General features: G+C 41.1%; 3 protein-coding genes across 3 annotated transcripts in view; all 3 read right to left on the bottom strand.

Annotated features, from left to right (window-relative positions):
• Positions 1-1003: 1003 nt before the first annotated feature.
• On the bottom strand, positions 1004-3180 carry snrpd3l (small nuclear ribonucleoprotein D3 polypeptide, like). Its single transcript, XM_068705493.1, has 4 exons — positions 3054-3180; positions 2245-2385; positions 1608-1800; positions 1004-1223 (listed from the first exon to the last, which is right to left on the bottom strand). The coding sequence occupies exons 2-4, from the start codon at positions 2368-2370 to the stop codon at positions 1159-1161; spliced, it is 384 nt and encodes a 127-aa protein (XP_068561594.1). The 5' UTR covers positions 2371-2385; positions 3054-3180; the 3' UTR covers positions 1004-1158.
• Positions 3181-4832: 1652 nt separating this feature from the next.
• Positions 4833-11919, bottom strand: adora2ab (adenosine A2a receptor b). Its single transcript, XM_068705873.1, has 5 exons — positions 11696-11919; positions 8499-9057; positions 8225-8356; positions 6793-6896; positions 4833-6298 (listed from the first exon to the last, which is right to left on the bottom strand). The coding sequence occupies exons 2-5, from the start codon at positions 8693-8695 to the stop codon at positions 5322-5324; spliced, it is 1410 nt and encodes a 469-aa protein (XP_068561974.1). The 5' UTR covers positions 8696-9057; positions 11696-11919; the 3' UTR covers positions 4833-5321.
• A 6116-nt stretch (positions 11920-18035) lies between these two features.
• The window catches only part of bcr (BCR activator of RhoGEF and GTPase), a 68260-nt gene continuing 67069 nt past the window's right edge, over positions 18036-19226 (bottom strand). The window contains exon 24 of the mRNA XM_068705874.1: positions 18036-19214. Coding sequence (XP_068561975.1) covers positions 19125-19214 — 90 coding nt within the window. The 3' untranslated portion in view covers positions 18036-19124. The remainder of the gene's footprint in view (positions 19215-19226) is intronic.

Consider the following 19226-nt stretch of genomic DNA (forward strand, 5'->3'; position numbering starts at 1 on the left):
ACACCATTGTGTTCCACGAGAGGCTCACGCACCTGACACACAGCATCGTTATTCACACCGACGTCCATCTCTTCTTCTACTCTTACCTGGTCAGCAGGAGGGAGAGGGGGATGTCTTCAGGCAGTGCAGGCAATCCACCTGAGAGGGAGGGGAAATGTATGGAAAGGTCACATTCATCACTTTAGTCAGAACTCAGGATTAAAAGCTGAATGAGTCCCATATATCTAGACTAGCTGTGAATGCTGCACTGCAGCAGGTGCATCACAGGTTGAAAAGCCACCAACACAGAAGGTGCTACTACCACATTTAAAAGTCAAATATTGTGCAGTTCACCTGCTGTTATATTGAACATCTGACAGGATGAGAGTCATGTGATGCTGCATTCATACTAGAATAAGGATTACTCTTCACACCACAATAACCTGTGTTACATTATGAATTAATAGCCTGATAATCCCACTTGATTGAACACAGCAGCTCTGGCTGTAGATCCAATCACGTCACTTCATCTCCTTCACTCAGGCTCATAACATCACAGACATGCTGCTGCAATTTGACTCATTTATGAAAATTGTGATTAATGAATATATAACTAATCTCATGTAGCCAAGGGTTATGTTGCACCTATACTTTACAATAGTAATAAAATAACAGTGCTCCATAGAACCTTTCCCCTTCCTTAGGTTTCATCCTTCACAATAAAAGCCCAAGACACAAACTGGAACACTGAGCTGAGATTAAAAACAGTTGGAGCGATTTTCAGACACTGGGGAAATTTGCTTTCAGGACATGCAAGGTGTAACTGGTGCATTCTGCCAAATAGCTAATACTGAATTTGTTAACTTGGATATATCATTCATGCAAGAAATCCATCTATGGCAGGTAGGAATTAGTTGATCACAAAGAGAGTAGCTGTCTGAAAACCAGGTAAATGTGGCCTTCAGTGACAAAATAAACAGCAGCAGGAATATTTAAATTTGAGTTAACCAGAGGACAGGAGACATCAAATCGAAATATGTTTATTTTCATAAAAAATGAAAGCAAAGCAACAAACTGCAAAGTACAGGATTGCAAAAAACAAAAGGTATCCAATCCAAAGACGACAAAATTAAAAACAGAAGACTATACAACGCAACGATCTTAACGGAGCTGGAGCAATTATCGCCTCTTCTGGAAGATGTTGCCTCGTCCCATTCCACCACGGCCCCGACCCCTCGCAGCCACTGCACATTAAAAAAAAGGGAAAAGACAAATTATACCAAAATGACAAAGTGGTTCACTAAATTTGCCACATAGATGATCTATAAACTAAATGTAAATAGGCAAGAGTTGAAAATATAAAACGCTGTAAATGCTACCTTTGTGAAATGATCATATTTTTGTCACAAGTCTGATTGTGAAACCCATGGGACAAAGTGTCGGGTACAGCTAATCTGTAATTTAAGTGCTTACGAGTAAGAAGATGCATTGACTTGTAAAACAAAAGATTTGGCAGCATTTGTGGAAAATGTTTCTCTCCTTGATAAGTTTGAGTTCTGCTGCACAAAAAAGGGATTCAATGTGTAAACTGCTACAAGAAGATACTGGTCCAAAAACGTTCCACTCACCTTGTGCTTTGAGAATAGCCGCCTTTCCCCTCCCTGCACCGGATCCCTGGTTCTTGTTCTTCATACTCTTTAACATCGGAGCGTTCTTTAACATGTCCGGTAAGATCAGGAAGCGGATCTTGCTGCCGCGGATGTAAACTTGCTCCAACTGTGCCACCCGGCCGTCACGGTAAGTCACTGTTATATTGGACATCTGCGGGGACGGGGGAAAAAAAACATTTTTAAATATTTAAATAATTCCTCCTGTCATGTTGTATTTTCTTTCTGTACTGTTACTCATCGCATTTACTTAACCTGACAGCTCACCACCCACAGTGAGTTATGCAAATAATCACGCAGACTACCTGAACTATTTTCTGTAGGCCGTACAGAGGAGCTCAATGTATGATCATTATTCAGCATTTGTGTCCGTGGCTAAGCGGAGAGCAGGGCCGCCTTTCAATCAGAGGGTCAGCGGTTCGATCCCCGGCTCCTGCTCCGCTAGTCTCATGTCTTGAGCAAGACACTTAAACACTTAACCGCAAAATTGCTCCCGTAGCTGCGTCTACGGTAGATAGTTACTGAATTGTAAGTCGCTTTGGATAAAAGCGTCTGCTAAATGACCGTAATGTAATGTAATTTATTAATAAAGACCAACCTGGCAGTTCATGTTGTCCTCGGCCTCGATCAGCTTGCCCCTGTACACCTCCCCGGTGTTGGTCTCACAGGTCACAATGTGGCCCTCTGCCTCATGCAGGACTTTGATTGGTACACCGATGGACATCTTTCAACCGTCTCCCTGAAAAAAACAAACACCAAGTGTTGTAGAAAATGTTACAATGTGTTGTCTCGTAATAAATGACGGTCACCAAACTTTATTACAATATACCTTTACTTCAAGAAATGTGGAATAACTTGTGGGAATGCGAACCCATTATCCTCTATGATTACCGTATGCTGCTTTAGCTCTGGAAATGTAAGGAATATTAGCTTACTTAGTCTAAAACGTAGCAACTACCGCAAGAAAATATTGCAATTAACTACTAAATAGTAGTCATAAACCTTTAGTAGGACGCAGTGTGAGAAAGCTAAAATTCAGGTCTGATAAATGTGACCAATTTCTTTGTAAAAGCAGTTAGCCGCTAGCTATATTAGCTACATTAGCTAACGTTAGTCCTCCATGAATTACAACAATACAACGCTAACGTCGCACTTAACGCAGAGGTAAGACCACCACATTGTTCTGAACGAACTTGAATTCTAACAAATCAAAGCATGGCGCAATTTAAGTACTTCATTTGACACCAACATTGGATTATTTACTGGAGAAAATGTGACTTCAGCTAACAGACGGAAGCTTGTTAGCCTACTGAATGAATGAGCACTTAGGAACAACACAGACAAACAACCGTGTTGAATAATCAAAGTTTTGAATTTCTATTTCGTCCCATCTGTTTCGACAGTTACCTTGATTCTCTCTTCAAACTGATTTCTTAATCGTTATTTCTTCTTCTTCTTCTTCTTCTTCTTCTTGAACGACTCCGCAACGTGCCGTTTGTCGCTTTCCCGTACCTTTTGGAGCCTTTTCCGCTTACCCACAATGCAACAGTGGTTCAAAGAAGTGCTTCCTGTGGCATCCCGCGTTGCATTGTGGGATTTGCATTTTGAGTCATTGAAGGGAATCCTGATTTTGTCGATGGCCCAGTGTTTTGCCAGAGGACTGAGGCTGTGTTTGCCTGATCTTTGGTCATTTGTGTTATCATACAGCAAGGTTTTGTGTATATTTCTCAAAGGAATACAATTAAAAGAGTTACTGCAGTCTATGCATGAATTTACCCACACACAAACATCACGTATGCAATAGATTTAGGGTTTTATTAAAACATTTGCATTCACTTTTTTTTAATTTGTCCTCAGCATGCTCTCTCACTGAATCAAAGTCTATCCAATAGATATAAGACACCGGATGTCTCCTGCATGCTGCCAGTCCATGTCTCCACTGCATCGGCCTGAGAGAGAACGCAAACAATGCTGCTGCCTCTAAGCAAATTTGTCATTGAGTTATTCTACTAATTTGCTAAACGGAGCACAGAAATTTTGCATGCCAATGTCATGCTTCCCGTATATATTGATTTATTACTGAACGGCATACTATAAAGACATACACTGGATTGTTTCCCATCTGGACATCACGCACTCATGTACCCAGCTGGAGCCTTGTCTGTGAGGTAGATGTGGCGGTTGCTATGGCACATGACTTCAACAGTCCCTTGTTTATTAAGGGTTTTTGTTTCTTTTATTGTACTGAAATGACTCTGGAATCATTCATAACCACATCATTTTCATAACCCTCATCTTGTGATAATCAAAAAAGTACCCAAAAAAAACAAAGCATTAAAATTAAATGGCGCCATCGATTTTAATATCCCTGGGCATGACCACAAAGTAATGAAATACCACTAATATGCATAGTTTCTGAATAAACATAATGTAAACAAGCTAGATACATACCAATGTATGTTTAGTCCTGGAGTCGCGTCTCTCGGATTGCCTCAAGGCACGTAAATGTTGCTTAATGCAAGCCTTTCCAACAGCGGAAGGGCTTTTTAATGAGGAAAGAGAAAGCGTAATGGCATAATAAAAGACATCGTCAAATGATCCTCCATTTGATTGCCATTGCATTAGGCTCATTGACTGGCGTCAGCAGCCAGGCCGCTCTGTAAACACCTCTTGCTGAGTAGTCTGCAGTCATGTGTATGTACTTTACGTGTGTGTGTGTGTGTGTGTGTGTTTTGCATTCTGTCTATTTGTGCAAGACTGACTCTGAAACTAGCCACACTACAGGCATATGGAGTACTATTTGAATAGGTCAAACAAGCTCTTTGTTTTGGTTGGTTGGTAACTCAACTGTATATATTGGCTGCCTTTGACGCATTTGTCTCATAGCTGTTGAACTAACGGACATGTGTTGCCTGGCAGTTATCGAATCACCGATCAAACTAGCAACATCAAATGTTAAGTAGCTATCTAGCACTTTGAGAAATTCGTTTTTGACAGATCTTTACACAAGAGATGGGGCGTGCCCGCATGCTCGACTTCAAACAGTGTCATTGTTTTCCACAAGCTGTCTGTGAGGACTGTGGTTTTTGATATTCAGACCATTAATTACTCTTAGAAGGACACTCTTCTCTGTGGTACATATAGGTGCAGCAGAACCTCAGCTGGTGAAAAAAGAGTAAACTAATACATATTTAAGACTTTTAATTCTCCAGTGAGTGAAAACAATACATTACAGCATTAGAAATTGTGAGGCAACATTATCAAAAAAGCAGTTCAAGAATATAAATGTCTCTTAAAAATTCATGGCAAGATACAGTACAGATGATGAAGCATTTGTTTTCTAAAATGCACATTGTTTGAAAGGCATGCAACCTAAAAAAAATGCACATTTGTCTTGGATAAAGTACAGAGATGTTATTATGCTGCATGTCAATAAAATGATATTAGCAGCCCATTTTAAACACCCACCTGCTTTTGACAAATTCTGGAGTGTGCTTGTAAATCTGATCCAACTCGGAGATGGTTGATGAGAAAGTGTAATGAAGCCAAAATAGTCCCTGCAACCAGTTAATGTGACTTCAGAATGAGAAACAGATTTGCTGTTAATTTAATGAGGCTTCAATAATCCTTCTTATATATAATATAATATATTTTTTAAATACCTAAATATCTGTGTCATGAGACTTCTGTAAGCTCTGTTGAGTACGAACGGTCGGTCTGTTTTAGATAGAGAGCATGAACATTCACAAAAGCAATGCAACTTCCACTGTCTGTCACCTCCAAAACATCTGTTGTTCCCCTCAGATCCGTGACCGACTCGACTCCTTCCTGAGCGCCAAAGCCCACGAAGCGTGGATGCAGCGGCTGCATTACTGGAAGGGTGCTACCCTGTTTTTGGTCCCCGTTGGGTATGTAGCTGCTTGGTGCAGCGTCTAACTTTGATGTCCATTGGCAAGAGGCTTCGTGAGCCGCTTTTGGCGGAGTTCGTTCAGGACTGGTGTCCAGGACGTAGCTGTTCACCACCGTGCTACACAACGAACCCTCTTTACTGGTGTGGGAGGAGGTCCGAATGATGTTGCTGCTCCCAACACCTCTGCCATTTCCACTCCCAACCTCCAACCCATGACCATCCGTCTGCCCTAGGATGTGCTGGTACAGGATCCTCCGAAAGGTCTGTCTGAACTCCAGAATGTGATACGCATAGATGAAGGGATTCACAACAGAGTTAGCATGGGAGAGGATGATGGCAATGTTTATCACCCAGATATGTGCACGGCCACAGTCCTGACACAGGTAGTTGAAACAGTTAATGATGTGCAGCGGAAGCCAACACAGAGCAAACCAACCCACAATGATGGCCAGCGATTTGGCAGCATGCACCTCCTTCTGCAGGGTGGAACGAGACGAACGGGGTGAGGCGACTTCTCCGGGAGCAGGGGTGTGAGCGACTTTCAGCCGCATCAGTCGGAGCTGGCGCCGAGCGGCCATGAAGATATGGACGTAGATGACCAGCATGACCACCAGGGGACCCAGCACGCAGCCGAAGAAATTGAAATAGATCATGTATTCCATGGTCACCACTTCTTCAAACAGGCACTCCGTCAAGCCTTCAGGGCAGGTTTGGCTGCTGGCTGCGGCGGTGCTGTTCAAACCTGTAGAACAGAATTAGGGGTGAGAGCAGAAATGATTATATATAGAAAAACATTTTTTCGTGAAATTATGGTAAGTTAGTGTGAATGGGTTGGGTTGCACCAATAAGAACCACTAAGGTGGACTGAAGCCAACGTAAAAATGCCACATACATTTTCTCTAACTGTCAGAATTGAAGTGAATTTGAGGACTTCTCTCATTTTTTTCTAAGTGTCTTTTTTTTTGCATAAACACATGTTGGAAAATGATTGTAGTAATTGGATGTTTAGGCTTAAAACAGGGTTTTGTTTGAAGATGTGTTTACTTTGATTTACTCTTTTCCCAAATTCACATGTTCTGGATTTAAACAACTGACAGTGAAACAAGTCCGAAACGAAACTCAGGCATCGAACCATCTCCTCAGAAAGCTACGAACGACGTAACATATGCCATATTTATCTTTTTCTACATCTTTGGGTAAACCGGGTTTTATATTTGCCAAAATAAAATCTCTCACCTCTGTTCCAGCCCAGCATCGGTGTCAGGCCGATGCCTACTGAGAGAACCCAGCACAATGCGATGATAGCCTTTGCCCTCTGCCCCGTCACCAGGCTGTTGTACCTGAAAGGGTGAGCGGAGCACAATCATACGTTTAGGGCTATTTGTTTTATCTGAGCTCTGCGTGATAGTATCCCTGTGAGGCAAAGTCAATATTTGATGATTTAAAAGAGGATACAATGGTTGTGCATTCACTGTGTTATTTATTCAATAAGCCAAAGCACGAGTTGAAGATTTGTTTTGTTATTGTTTCACTAATGGCTGATAAGCACTTACAATACTATTCTCCAGGAGAACTACACACTACACACCAAGAGTTTCAAATATCTAAATTCATTTTTAGATTTTTGGAAAGGTTTGTTAACAACAGGCTTTGATGCCAGTATGTGTTCTTCCTTCCTTTCATGATGTAAAATAGAGGAATATACACAGTGTGAAATGTCGCTGTGTGTCATTGAATGACTCCATAAATAGCTGTGTGACATCTGAAATAAAGGCATTTCCTTCCTGATTTAGTGCCACACTTCTTTCTCATCTAAGTTCTGAAAAATTTGTTATTTAGTCAAGTCATATAAGAGCTTCTGAGAAATGCAGAGAATTACAAAAATGACAAACATTAATATCACATAATTATCTGGAGGCTACTAACATGACATTTATTTTACAATGGAATCACTGATATGGGTATGCTAATTATACACATATTTGTATGTTATGTTAAAAAAAAAAAGCTATTGATATCCAAAATAATAATAAAAAAAATTGAAAATCTGCATGAACCACTACAGTATTCTGGGGACCATCACCTCACCTACAGCCATTGTCCCATGTGACTGAGATCGTTCATGGCCAGGGTGGCAGCCAGTTGGCTATATTAAGCCCCCTGAAACTCTGATGAATTATTAGCTCTCTTTGGTGCCAGTGTTTGTGGCACCAGTGTGAGCACACAAACACGCGCAGAAGCCGTTATGCAACTGCTTATGCAAATGCATCACCTGCTGTGGCTTACTCTATGAAATATCCTCCCGTGGCAGGAGTAGAATTTGAATGGTGTTAATTTCATGGATGAAAATGATCAAAGCCAAAGAGAGTTAATCCCTCTAACATTACGCAAACACTAACCCAATAAAGCCCGAGGAGACAGATCTACGTCTGCCCACAGCCGGCCAGATTAGCCTTAATTGAATAAGATCTCTCAATAATTCAAAGTGTTTTGCTACACTGCATATGTGCCTCTCACGTTCAATGGCTTACCCACACGCCTCTGACTCTCCCACAACCAGAGCGATTTGGTCAGTCTGAAAAGCCACGTTGGTTAAAGTGACAGCGTGGGAAGCCGACTCTGTTTCGGTTTTCAGCGCAGCTGATGTGACCTTTTTGTTTCCTCTCACCTGAGTGGGTTCTTGATAGCGACGTAGCGGTCTACAGCGATGGCCAGCAGGCTGAAGATGGAGCTCTGGGTGAGTATGAGGACGAAGCAAGCGATGAACAGGCAGCCGAAGAAGTTGGCACAGAAGCCGGTGCTGATGTTGGAAAGCGAGAAAACATCACGAGTGAACATTTTACATTCTTTCATATCCAATTAAGCAATGTCCATAAAGTTATAACCCAAAACCAATTTTAAATCCTATTGACAAAAAGACGAAATAAGAAACGTAACGATACCTAATAGTGATAGCAAAGGGAATTGCGAGCAGCCCAACAGCGATATCAGCCACGGCCAGCGACACCACAAAGAAGTTGGTGATGCTCTGCAGGTTGGAGTTGAGGCAGACGGCCCAGCAGACCAGGACGTTCCCAGCCACAGACAGGAAAGCGATCACCAGCTCCAGGCCAATATAGACCATCTGGTCATTCTTCATTATGGTTATTTTTTCCTCTTTTTTGCTTTCTTTGCACTTTCATCCCACAGACTCAGCTGCTTGACTTGTTTTTAGACGAAATACCTGCTTGCCAAACCGCAAGGCACGACTTAAGGGAAGCGTGATTGTGTCAAGCGAGGAAGAACCGAGGAAGGAAGTTCCCACCACAAACACCTGCTGACTCAACCTTTTACTGTCAATCACACTATAACAGTATGTCAGTCTTCCTCTTTGTCTCTGCAACCGTCTTCGCCTCCTTTGTGTGCAGCTCGGCGGTAAACTTTGCCACAGGCAGCAGCAGAATACTGAGGAGGAAGGGTCTGGGAGCTTTGCCGGACGGCTGCCAAATTAAGAGCAGGGTTCTGTAGAGGTAGAGGGAGAGAGAGAGAGAGAGCGAGAGAGAGAGAGAGAGAGAACGAGAGAGAGAGAACACAATCTCAGTACTCTTGCCTGTACAAACAGATCGCAGGATACCACACAGGTCAGAATAAAAACATCTATCTCTGGAAGACAGGCAGACACCGGACCAAAGCAGACAGGCCAACAATGCACCTTTTATTTCAGGAAAAGTTTCCCGAAACCATTCCATGCACTAATCATTCATGCTTTCCTCTAAAACCACTGGAAATGACACAAATTAAACCACCTATACATGTCAAAGTACCAACACTGGAACACTTGGTTAAGCTGTCTTTGCTGTGTTTTTTTTTCAGGGTATTTAGCTAAATTCCTCTATATTGTAAGCAGATTAGTTTTTAGAATTCATTTTATTACAACCTAGTTGTTTACAGTAGTACAACTGCTCGGGGGAGAGAGAGAGAGGAAGAGAGGTTTTCATGAAATAATAATCAAGGCTGCAGTGATACTGTAGATTAGTTTATGCATTATTATAAATAATGAAATTATCTTTCAACAACAGCTAGGAAGTAAAGTTGTTATGGAAAGTCTGAGTGGAAGCCTGTTATGAATTTGAATGAGAAATGTGCTTGTTAGCTTAGCCGGGCAATAAATGTATTTTTAATATGAAATCTAATTCTTAAAACCTCAATAAATACAGTATGAGTCAGTCTATAATATCAGCATTAACATATGAAATAGGCTGCTTTATGTAGTTTCACTCAGACCATAAGGAGCAACGCGTAAACATACCTATAAAACCTGTTTTTATCTCCTCTGAATTGTGGAGTTGACATATGATGAAGGTGAAAGTTATTGACTACAGTGAAAAAAAACGCTTTGTAAACATGACCTAGTTCCTGCCAAGGCCCATACAGTGAGTAACATTTGACCAGATAAGGTTCAACAAATGATCCTGGAGGGGAAACCGGGTCACTATAAGAGCCACGCTGGGACCATCTGACCAATTCAGTTTCTTTACAGTCCCTCAGCATATCTCAGAGAAGAGCAACTCACAATCCATTCGTTCATTCAATCCCAGCTTTTCTCCCACTGTGTCAGAAATGTATCCATAAATGAATGTCTTTATATAATATATGTTATTGCTTGGACCCCATAAGGATGCTCACTGACCTTCTCCCCATTACTCAAGCTGATGTCCATGTACTGAGAAGATCCTCAACCTCTAATGAACTTTGAAGTGGGTGTGTAGCAGAGAAGTATTACATTGGCTACGTTAAGTTTCAGTTTAGGTAAATTCAGTTATTGGGGAATTCTCCAATGAGTAATATGAAACCACAGAAATGTGGGGGTATTCAAATTCATATTTACCTTCTGCTCTGTTTAAAATGTGCACAATCGTATTAAATTATTTACTTGATTGAGAACAAGATCATTTACTGCTCTTTACTTCCCAATTAAACTCGCCTTCACTTGTACTGTATAAGAGGAAAAATACTTCAAAAGACCCTAACTGCACTTTAGTGTCCATACATGGAAATGTAAAGACACACTGCCAGTGTTGGAAATATAAAGAGAAGAGAAAAAAACAACCATTTGCTTCCCTTCCACACATTCTTCTTTCATTATTACACACACAGCCCTGTAGCTCTAGCAGCAGTGATCCTGATTGGCAGTATGTCGGACCAAAGTTCTACTTTTCCTCTATTGTTCCGCCGCTGAAACCTTCTCACCGGCCAAAGGAATTTAAAAAAAACAGGCTTTATCCAGCGGCTTTGGTGAGCTACAGCATCCAGCCATTACGCTTTTTCAAGATCTCAAGAGGCTGAAAAATGTTTCTGAAGCTGCACAAGAAAAGTAATTCATCGAATTTAAAGTAAAAAAAAAAAAAATGGATTTCCACTTCCATAGCTTTTCCCCATAGCTGCATTTTATAGGCTACACCATCAGCTGTGAGCCCTCTGGTTTAACCTTCCAGTTGGCTGCTTTGGCAAAAACTACTCCCTTTTATTATGATAGTGGCTGTAAGTGTATAGAGACCTTGGAGGAAGTGATAAGAAAAAGCGCATCCTGCTGGAGAGGGATCTGCCTCTGCCTTGTCAATCAATGGCTCCACCAAAGCCAAAGGAAAGCTGCTGTATTACTTCTGGCGAAAGCGCTGCGTGTATGACTAACGAGGGAGGCACTGACATGCTGTGAACTGATAGCAGGGACAGAAAAACATCAGTAGAGCCAATACCGAACAACCATGTGTGGATGATGTAATAGATGTCGAGTGATGGCGAAAAGGCTTCAGCAATGACCTCAATGTTAGTTTCCATTTATCAGCCTTACAAACTGAGATCAATGCAACCTCTCAAAATTACAGCTTCTTACTTATGCTTATTATAGTGAGCTTTTGTATTATTATGGGCTACTTTTTACTTCAACACATTCCTGAAACAGTGAAAGCTCCTATAAGAATAACTAGAACTGATGTGGGTTGAGTGTGCTTTTGTTCAATTTATTAAAAAAAAGAAGTCATTATATCATTCATTATGGAAAAAACACACCTGTTAAACTGTTAGAAGTCGTGTTAAAATGATCATCAACTGACAACGATTTTAAACACACCACGAACAAGCAGAAAACAAAATATCTTACCTTATTGTGAAAGTGAAAATAATTAGTGTTTCCACCCAAGCAACGTGTTCCGATGTTGTCGGGCAAGCAGCACATCAGAAAGTACAACAACGCAACAAGTAGACGCGTTTACGCCCAACACCAAGGCAGTGTAAATTCCCCTGATCGGGCACCGCCGCCCATGTTCGCTTTGCCCGGAGAAGTTTGAAGGTGCGCAATGTCACGCTGCAACAGGGTGAAGCGCATCCACGCCGCCTCTCCCTCTCCGTGCACGTGTGTGTCTGTGTGTGTGTGTGTGTGTGTGTGTGTGTGAGAGAGAGAGAGAGAGAGAGAGAGAGAGAGAGAGACTGTGAGGGGGGGTCTTCTGGTAAACCGTGACGTATGGACGACCGGGAATAACCGATACCGATAGGGTGAGCGGCAAATAAATGAAGTGAATGGGGCTCATACACTCAGAGTTTCACATTATGGATATATCAGCCATGAGAACGAGAGAAAAGCCCCTTCTGACTCCACGTGCGCAAACTCCACCACCAACCTTGTTTGGTTCCTTGTAAATGAAGCTTGTGCGTAAAAGGATTGTAAACTGTTTAAAGGTTAAGCGCTGAAATGATCTTCTACACCACTTCTGGGTGTTGTTGCATTTTGTGTTTTTCCATGGAGCTGGACCACACTGTTTGTTTATGTGTCACGTAAATACGGCTGTTTGTGTCACTTGTTATAATATGTGTGTGGCTGGCACATCATATGTCTTTGTTTTGCATCATTAAAGTTCAGCGCAAATACAGTTCAACATCTCTCTTCTATTTAATCCCTCCTTTTGTTGCTCTCTTTGCCTCTCGCTCTGAGAAAAAGGATAACGTTAACATTCAAATAAATAGCTTTAATTCAATTCACATTTCAATAGAACCACTGAGATCTGTTCTGAGATATCTCTAAACAGTCTAATTTGTGGAGACCTGTTTTCACAAGTTTGAGCAGTGCATTGCTAATAAATGATGAACAAAACTAGGGAAATATTAATAACAGCCATATTAATTATAAGGAACTGTTAGGTGTACACAGTGACTGAGTGGTCACCGTGATTCATCCCTTCTAACTAAGATTCCCCGGTGACAAGCAAAGATGCTCTGGATGTTTTCAAAACCCAGAGTCTCCTGCTGAAAGTCTTGATTATAATTAGACAAAGGAACTCAATAAAACTATCAAGCACATACGGTGGAGGTAGAAACATATGTTGAAGTGTGTCTGAAGCAAGCATATCCTGTTCTTTAAGGAGATGGCTTACACCATTCCAAATAATAGTATAAACCTTCAAAGACATATTGATATTTTACGGCATCAACCAAACTGCACCTTAAGATAAACTGCAAATACTGTGGATAACCTACCAACACTGCAGTAAGCGATCACAGATGGGACTGGACACTGTTTGCTGAGTGGATAACAATCATATTCACAATAAAAAATGCCCTGCTCACTAATACAGCTTATTATTTATCCAGTCCAGGATATTTGCCAAGGGTGACCACGGATACGTCAACACACCCGAGCCCCCCATGCACTGCCAGATGGCCTCTAGGATCCACAGCTACATCATCTAATTTGCTCTCTGCAGGATAAAACTGGTATTCTTAAAGACTCTCTGCCAGAAGCATGGCCGGTTCGAACATGAACAGCAGCTGTTTCCACCACATGGGGAAATTATTAGATAATAAATGCTACAACTTAGCGCAGAAAGAGCAACAAGAGTTGTAAAGTCAGCGAAACTACTATGAAATGTCATGTTACACAGCAACACCTATAGGCCTATCTAATGCTTGCGGTGGCTAAGTGTGGCTAACATTACCAAGTGAGGCTGTCATAGCAAAACCGCTGAGGGTATTAGCAACAATGCTTTTTATTGCTTGTGGGTTCTTCAATGTATTTATAAGAGGTCCTCCAATTCTTCTTTTAAAAGTTGTAATGTAGAATATTCCTCAATCAGGACTGAATGAGGGGTTTGCTGCTTATCAGATAATGTGATTAACACTACGGATGTGCTGTCAGGCGTAAGGAGATAGCGGAAGAGTCCATTCCAATTGTGATTCATTATAGAGGTCAGGTGAGGCTGGAAGTGTCCGGCTACCCTGTAAATAACTGGCAAGAATTAACACGACGTACATCATTCTAACTCAGCATAAATAAGTCAAGCGTCATGGTACTGTAAATAAATATATATGTGCTAAGAGGAAGGAAACTCATTCTCACTCAGGCATGCAACTGTTGCCAGCAGAGAGCCGAGGGTTCTGCTGCGGGTAATTTCAAAAGGCTCACAACTGAACTTAGTCCCATATGTGTAGGCGCTGATGAAGCTAGGCTCCTCCCACTTCTTTCACCTTCTGCGACAGCGCCGCCGCCTCCAGACCCGTTCTGTTCACAACTTGAGCTCTGCGTTCCAAATCGCATGCTTTTTCTTTTTACTTTTAGCATGCACTGCAGCCGCACCTACAAAGTAGCTACTGTTGCATGCATTGTGCGTTCAATTGAGACATACTACTTTGTCATTCAACATTGCATCTTGAACTTTTGACCTTCTTACTCGTCTACGCAGAGGATTGTGGGTCCGAATAGCCAGAAAAGCACGCTGGCTTGCATATTGCAAAAACGCTACTGTAGGAAAGTAGGACATCCTGGTATCTTGGCACACTGCATTTGACATACTCGGCATACTAAGTCTTTTTCTGCCACACTTAATGGGAGTATAGATATTGAAACAGTCAATTTTCAGCGACAAGCTTAACCTGCTAGACCTGAGTTCAGCCAGTGGGAGTCACTCTTTTCCTCTTCGCCCCTGCTGTTGTCCTGCATCTGAAATATTTTACAATAGGCAGTAAAATGACGGGCTCTATAAAAGTCTTAATTTCTACCTTTTTCAAGTTGAGTGCATCTCCAAATAATAGAAGGACTATGTCTACCCACAATGCCCTCCCTGCCGATATTGGGCTGCATCCCATTAACTCATCAAAGCTTTTTACACACCTCATGATTAACACCATCCTTCAATGTTTGCATGCTTCAACATATTGAAACATGCAAGAAAGAAAGCTTCTATAAATATAAGACATGTTCCAGTTATGTTGATAACATTAATATATTGTACATGTATCTAAGTACTGCTACATTTTAAGTGAAACCTTTCCTGAACAGAGAACACAGGGAGTCGACCTACAAATGAAACATTTCCATTAAAAGGTTTGCTTGCAAGTTGATATATTTAAAAATACTTTGAATCAGTCATTTCTATTTATATTCATTGTCTTTCAAATGCGTCACGAGTCTTGTACGTCACTGGATAGATAATATCATTTATGCACTAAATATAATGTGAACATCAGAATTTGCTGTATTCACGCCAAGTCCGTCATGGCGTAATCATTCTTATGTTGTATAGTTTCTTTTAAAGTCACAAATTAATTCAGAAATTAAAAAAGAAAACCCACAGACGTCGTTCTATGTAGTTACAAGGAGATTTTATTTAACAGTTTTGTGTACAAACAGGCTGCAAATGCCTTCCAAACATGTTTGCCCTCAGAATACGGTATTCCTTTTTACAGTTCTACAAGCAGAACATTTAATATTGAACAGGAACAAGAGTTCAAAAAATTGAGGAAGGTAAAAAGTGGTTGGTCAGCAAGTCTCGTCCTCGGCTTTATGCGTTAAGCGTCGAAACAAAACTATCGTGTTTCCGAAGGTTAAAGTTTTAGTCAGTTGGATGTGGTAGAAGTGGCAGTAGAGGGTTATTTGATAGTATTAACTACGGCATGGAAGTGTGATAATTACCAGGGTCATGTACAATAAATGGACGAGCTTTGTAACTTTCATATAGAGCAATATGTTCCATATCTTCAGGCTATTCCACAGAAAAATGTAACTTTTTCTACTGTATTTACTTGTTGATGTACAGAGGGACTGAGGTTATGGAGGGTACATGCAGTTACACTGACAATCAAACAGACCAAAAAACAAATGCCGATTTTAGAGCAATATAAGACTCTTGTCCTCTACCACATACGGACAGCTTGGCTTTTCAAAGAGACTAGAGGCGTACCGGCTCAACCCTCGACGACAATGCGCCAGCGGACGCCACAATAAATAAAACGGAAACCAAATAATGTACTCTCTAGTATAATACATATTATACAACTCCGTGGAAAATGATAGAAGTTTTGAGTTGCGCAAACTCACGGAATCTACCTTTTAGATTGACAGGAAGCTGCGTCTGCCATTCAGTTGTCTAGATCAGATGAACAATCACAGTGGCCAGTCTGTTGTACAACGCGTCTAACTGCGGAGGTGAGCCGACGCTGCAGGAGTTCAGGGAGTTCAAAGGTGTTTGCAGTTGTACACAGTGGTCGTGATTCTCGGACGAGATAGCGACAAACAGTTGAAACGTCAACAGGATGTTCAATAAACAGACTGTAACATAAGACTTACATTTCCCCAAAGAAAGCACACCACATAAAGACCATTTTTCCTAACATTAATTTAGCTTCAGATGATATTATATCATAAATAAATAGATCCAGTAGACCTTCTTATACCGAACAGGGACAAAGCATAAATAAATAAGAATAAAAGGCATTAAAGGAGCAGAAAATGTTAAGAGCCAAACAAGGAGAAGGGCAAAGAAAGTCTGTCCTTTGCCCAATTAAGACTGACTTCAACACATTTTGAATTACAGCATCACAGTCAGATGAAGATGAAGGGCATGTAGAGTATGAGCTAAGACCATGCTTAAGGTTAAGGTCCTGTCTTAGTCTTTAAGAGATGAACGGTGTGTGGCTGTCCTCAGCAAAGGCAACAGGAGACTGAACAACGTTTCAGAAAACCACAGGCGCAAAACCAAAACCACAGAAGAAGAAAAGTGTCGAGGCACGATAGGGTAAAACAGTGTAGGCAATCGGGACTTGTTATAAAGGTGACTAATGAATGAATGAATGAATGAATGTACGGTGGATTCATTCTCGGTCTCACATCATAACACATTAGATGATGAAACATTGTGTGCATGCTACAATAGGCCAACATTAGTGAAAGCACATTAAAAAGGCATGAAGACAAAATCTGGACATTGATATATCTGGGGTTGGTACAATAATGATGTTGTAGTCTATATGATCGTGTGCATTTGAGTGTAAATGACTTAACATCAAGAGAGCTGATATGGATCCAAAAGGAACGACTCCTTGAAGTAAACGTTAAATGTGTTATTAATAACATTTTCTCACTTACGCCCCTCCCTGCGTTATCTTAAAGATAGACACAACCACACACGAGCCCTTATCAGATCCATTAAACTGGTCAATTGGTTATAGTTTTATGCCTAATATATATGTGGAAACCAACAGTGATGTTTACTCCTAACGGATAGTTTTGCATTTTTTTGTGAACGTGTTCTTTAAATTGGCCAGAAAAGGACATGCTGTAATAATGTAAACCAAGATACTCATGGGTTACCAAAACCCCAAAGTCTAGACAGCAATAACACGACCAAAATGAAAAAAGAACAACAACAATAAAACATGCCTGCATGTTAAATCAAGGACACAGAAATTAAAATGAGAAATGTATTATTTTAGAATCAATAAAATGTCTTAATTGAATTGGCCGTTGAGTTGGACATCTTCGGGCTTAACGGGATGAAGAACAGTCAAAGAACAGATGCTTGAGATAAATAAGAAAAAAAAGATGTCAGGAGAAGATGAAACAAAATAATATTCCTTCATTATAACCAACAGATATGCTCTTCAATGGGCATAAATGCAGAGTGCTCTCAGGTTACTTGAATCATAATACAGTAGTTCTAACGTCGCATTGAGTGCACTTCTGCAGCCGCAGATTAAATGGTACAAAAAGAGAGACAATGTCGTATGCGTGTGTGTGTGTGTGTGTGTGTGTGTGTGTGTGTGTGTGTGTGTGTGTGTGTGTGTGTGTGTGTGCTCTATTATGACGTTGCATAATGTCTACACTAGACAGGCGACGGTCTCTGGATGGGAGACGTTCTGCTGAGGAACACCCAGCAGTTAAAGAGCTTGTGCCTTTTCCACAGCAGCATACAGTAATGTAACTACAATGTGTGTGTGTGTGTGTGTGTGTGTGTGTGTGTGTGTGTGTGTGTGTTACCTTTTATAATAATATCTAAAATGAATGAATCGATAGGCTGGACAGAACAGCTGAGTAAATTCTATAAGAACAAGGCTAAATCCTGCTTATTTACTGCAGGACTTGAAGTCAAGGCTAAGACCTACCACTTTCTTAATCAAACAGAAAAAAAAACATTCACATAGAAAAAAAACGATTTCTCCCCCCAGCCCCCCCCCCCCCCCCCCCCTCCAAAATAAATTACAATAATAGCAACAAGGATTATACTGTTTAACAAAAAGAAAGAAAAAAAATACAACTTTAAGATTATGTACATACTGTATCTGTAAATACAACCGCTTCCTTTTCTCCTAGAAACAAACGAACAACATATTAATTTGGCAAGATGTTCTATGTTACAATAACAAGGACATTTCGTCTGCAAAAGTACGAACACAGACATCCTATGTTAGAAAATATATTGCTTCCTCGGTATTCAAGCTGAAGACTACCTCGAGACACAAACAACACAACAACAGGAAATTTGCTTTTATGGTCTTAAAGAAAAAACGCAGGCAGGCAGATTGCAGTGTATTACTAATGTTTGAAATGTCTCACAGTCCCTTTTTCAAGCGGCAGCGTCGGGGTTTGTTTACGTTGTAAACGCCTCAGCGCACACGTGTCGGCTTCCTCACGCCAAGAAGAAAAGCCGGTACTGTGGCGGCTCTGGATGTTCATGTTTAAACGCCTACAAACGGCACAAATGTTTCCTCTAGTCTTCTCTGTAACAACGTGCTGAGGTTATGTAAGACACGGTTAGACTTCTACCCTGCGGGACATGATGCAATGTTTGAGATGGATCAACATATTTTGCCTTGAGAGCTGATGATTGTCCAAAATAATAAGAGGATAATGCCCAAACAAAAAGGTACATGGAATTTCTGATTTGTTGGCAAACTAAATCAAGAATCAAGAAAGGCGTATTTCCTTCTATTATGGACTGATTCTGACAACTTCTTGCAGTATGAACCACAACCGTCGACGAGCCGTAAAGGTTCAATGTTAAGACCAGCAAAGAGCTCGGTGGAGAAATGTAGAGGTCAGACGCGCCCAACATCGCTACTGAAGGTAGCGGGAAAGACCAGCGGCGCCCTCCTCTGTTTGAGGGAGGCAGGCAACGTCAGAGACAATCCTTTCCAGCTGCGAGAGCCTAATGCAATCTGATCAGTTAATTCAAAAGCATACTACTATAGGCTCACTTTGAGCCACGGTCCGTCTCAATTTCAAAGTCTCAGGTTCAAGGTTAATGTCAATGTCAATGCTAGCTCTATACTTCGGTGGAGAAGAGGATGCTCTGTCGTTTACTGTCCGGGGTGGGGATCGTCTCAAGCTGGAGGAAATACAGCAACACTTGGACCTGCAATGAAAA

This window comes from Cebidichthys violaceus, unplaced genomic scaffold (assembly GCF_023349555.1).
Source record: "Cebidichthys violaceus isolate CVI_PGR_0920_01 unplaced genomic scaffold, fCebVio1.0.p SCAF_12, whole genome shotgun sequence".
Classification (NCBI taxonomy): Eukaryota; Metazoa; Chordata; class Actinopteri; order Perciformes; family Stichaeidae; genus Cebidichthys; species Cebidichthys violaceus.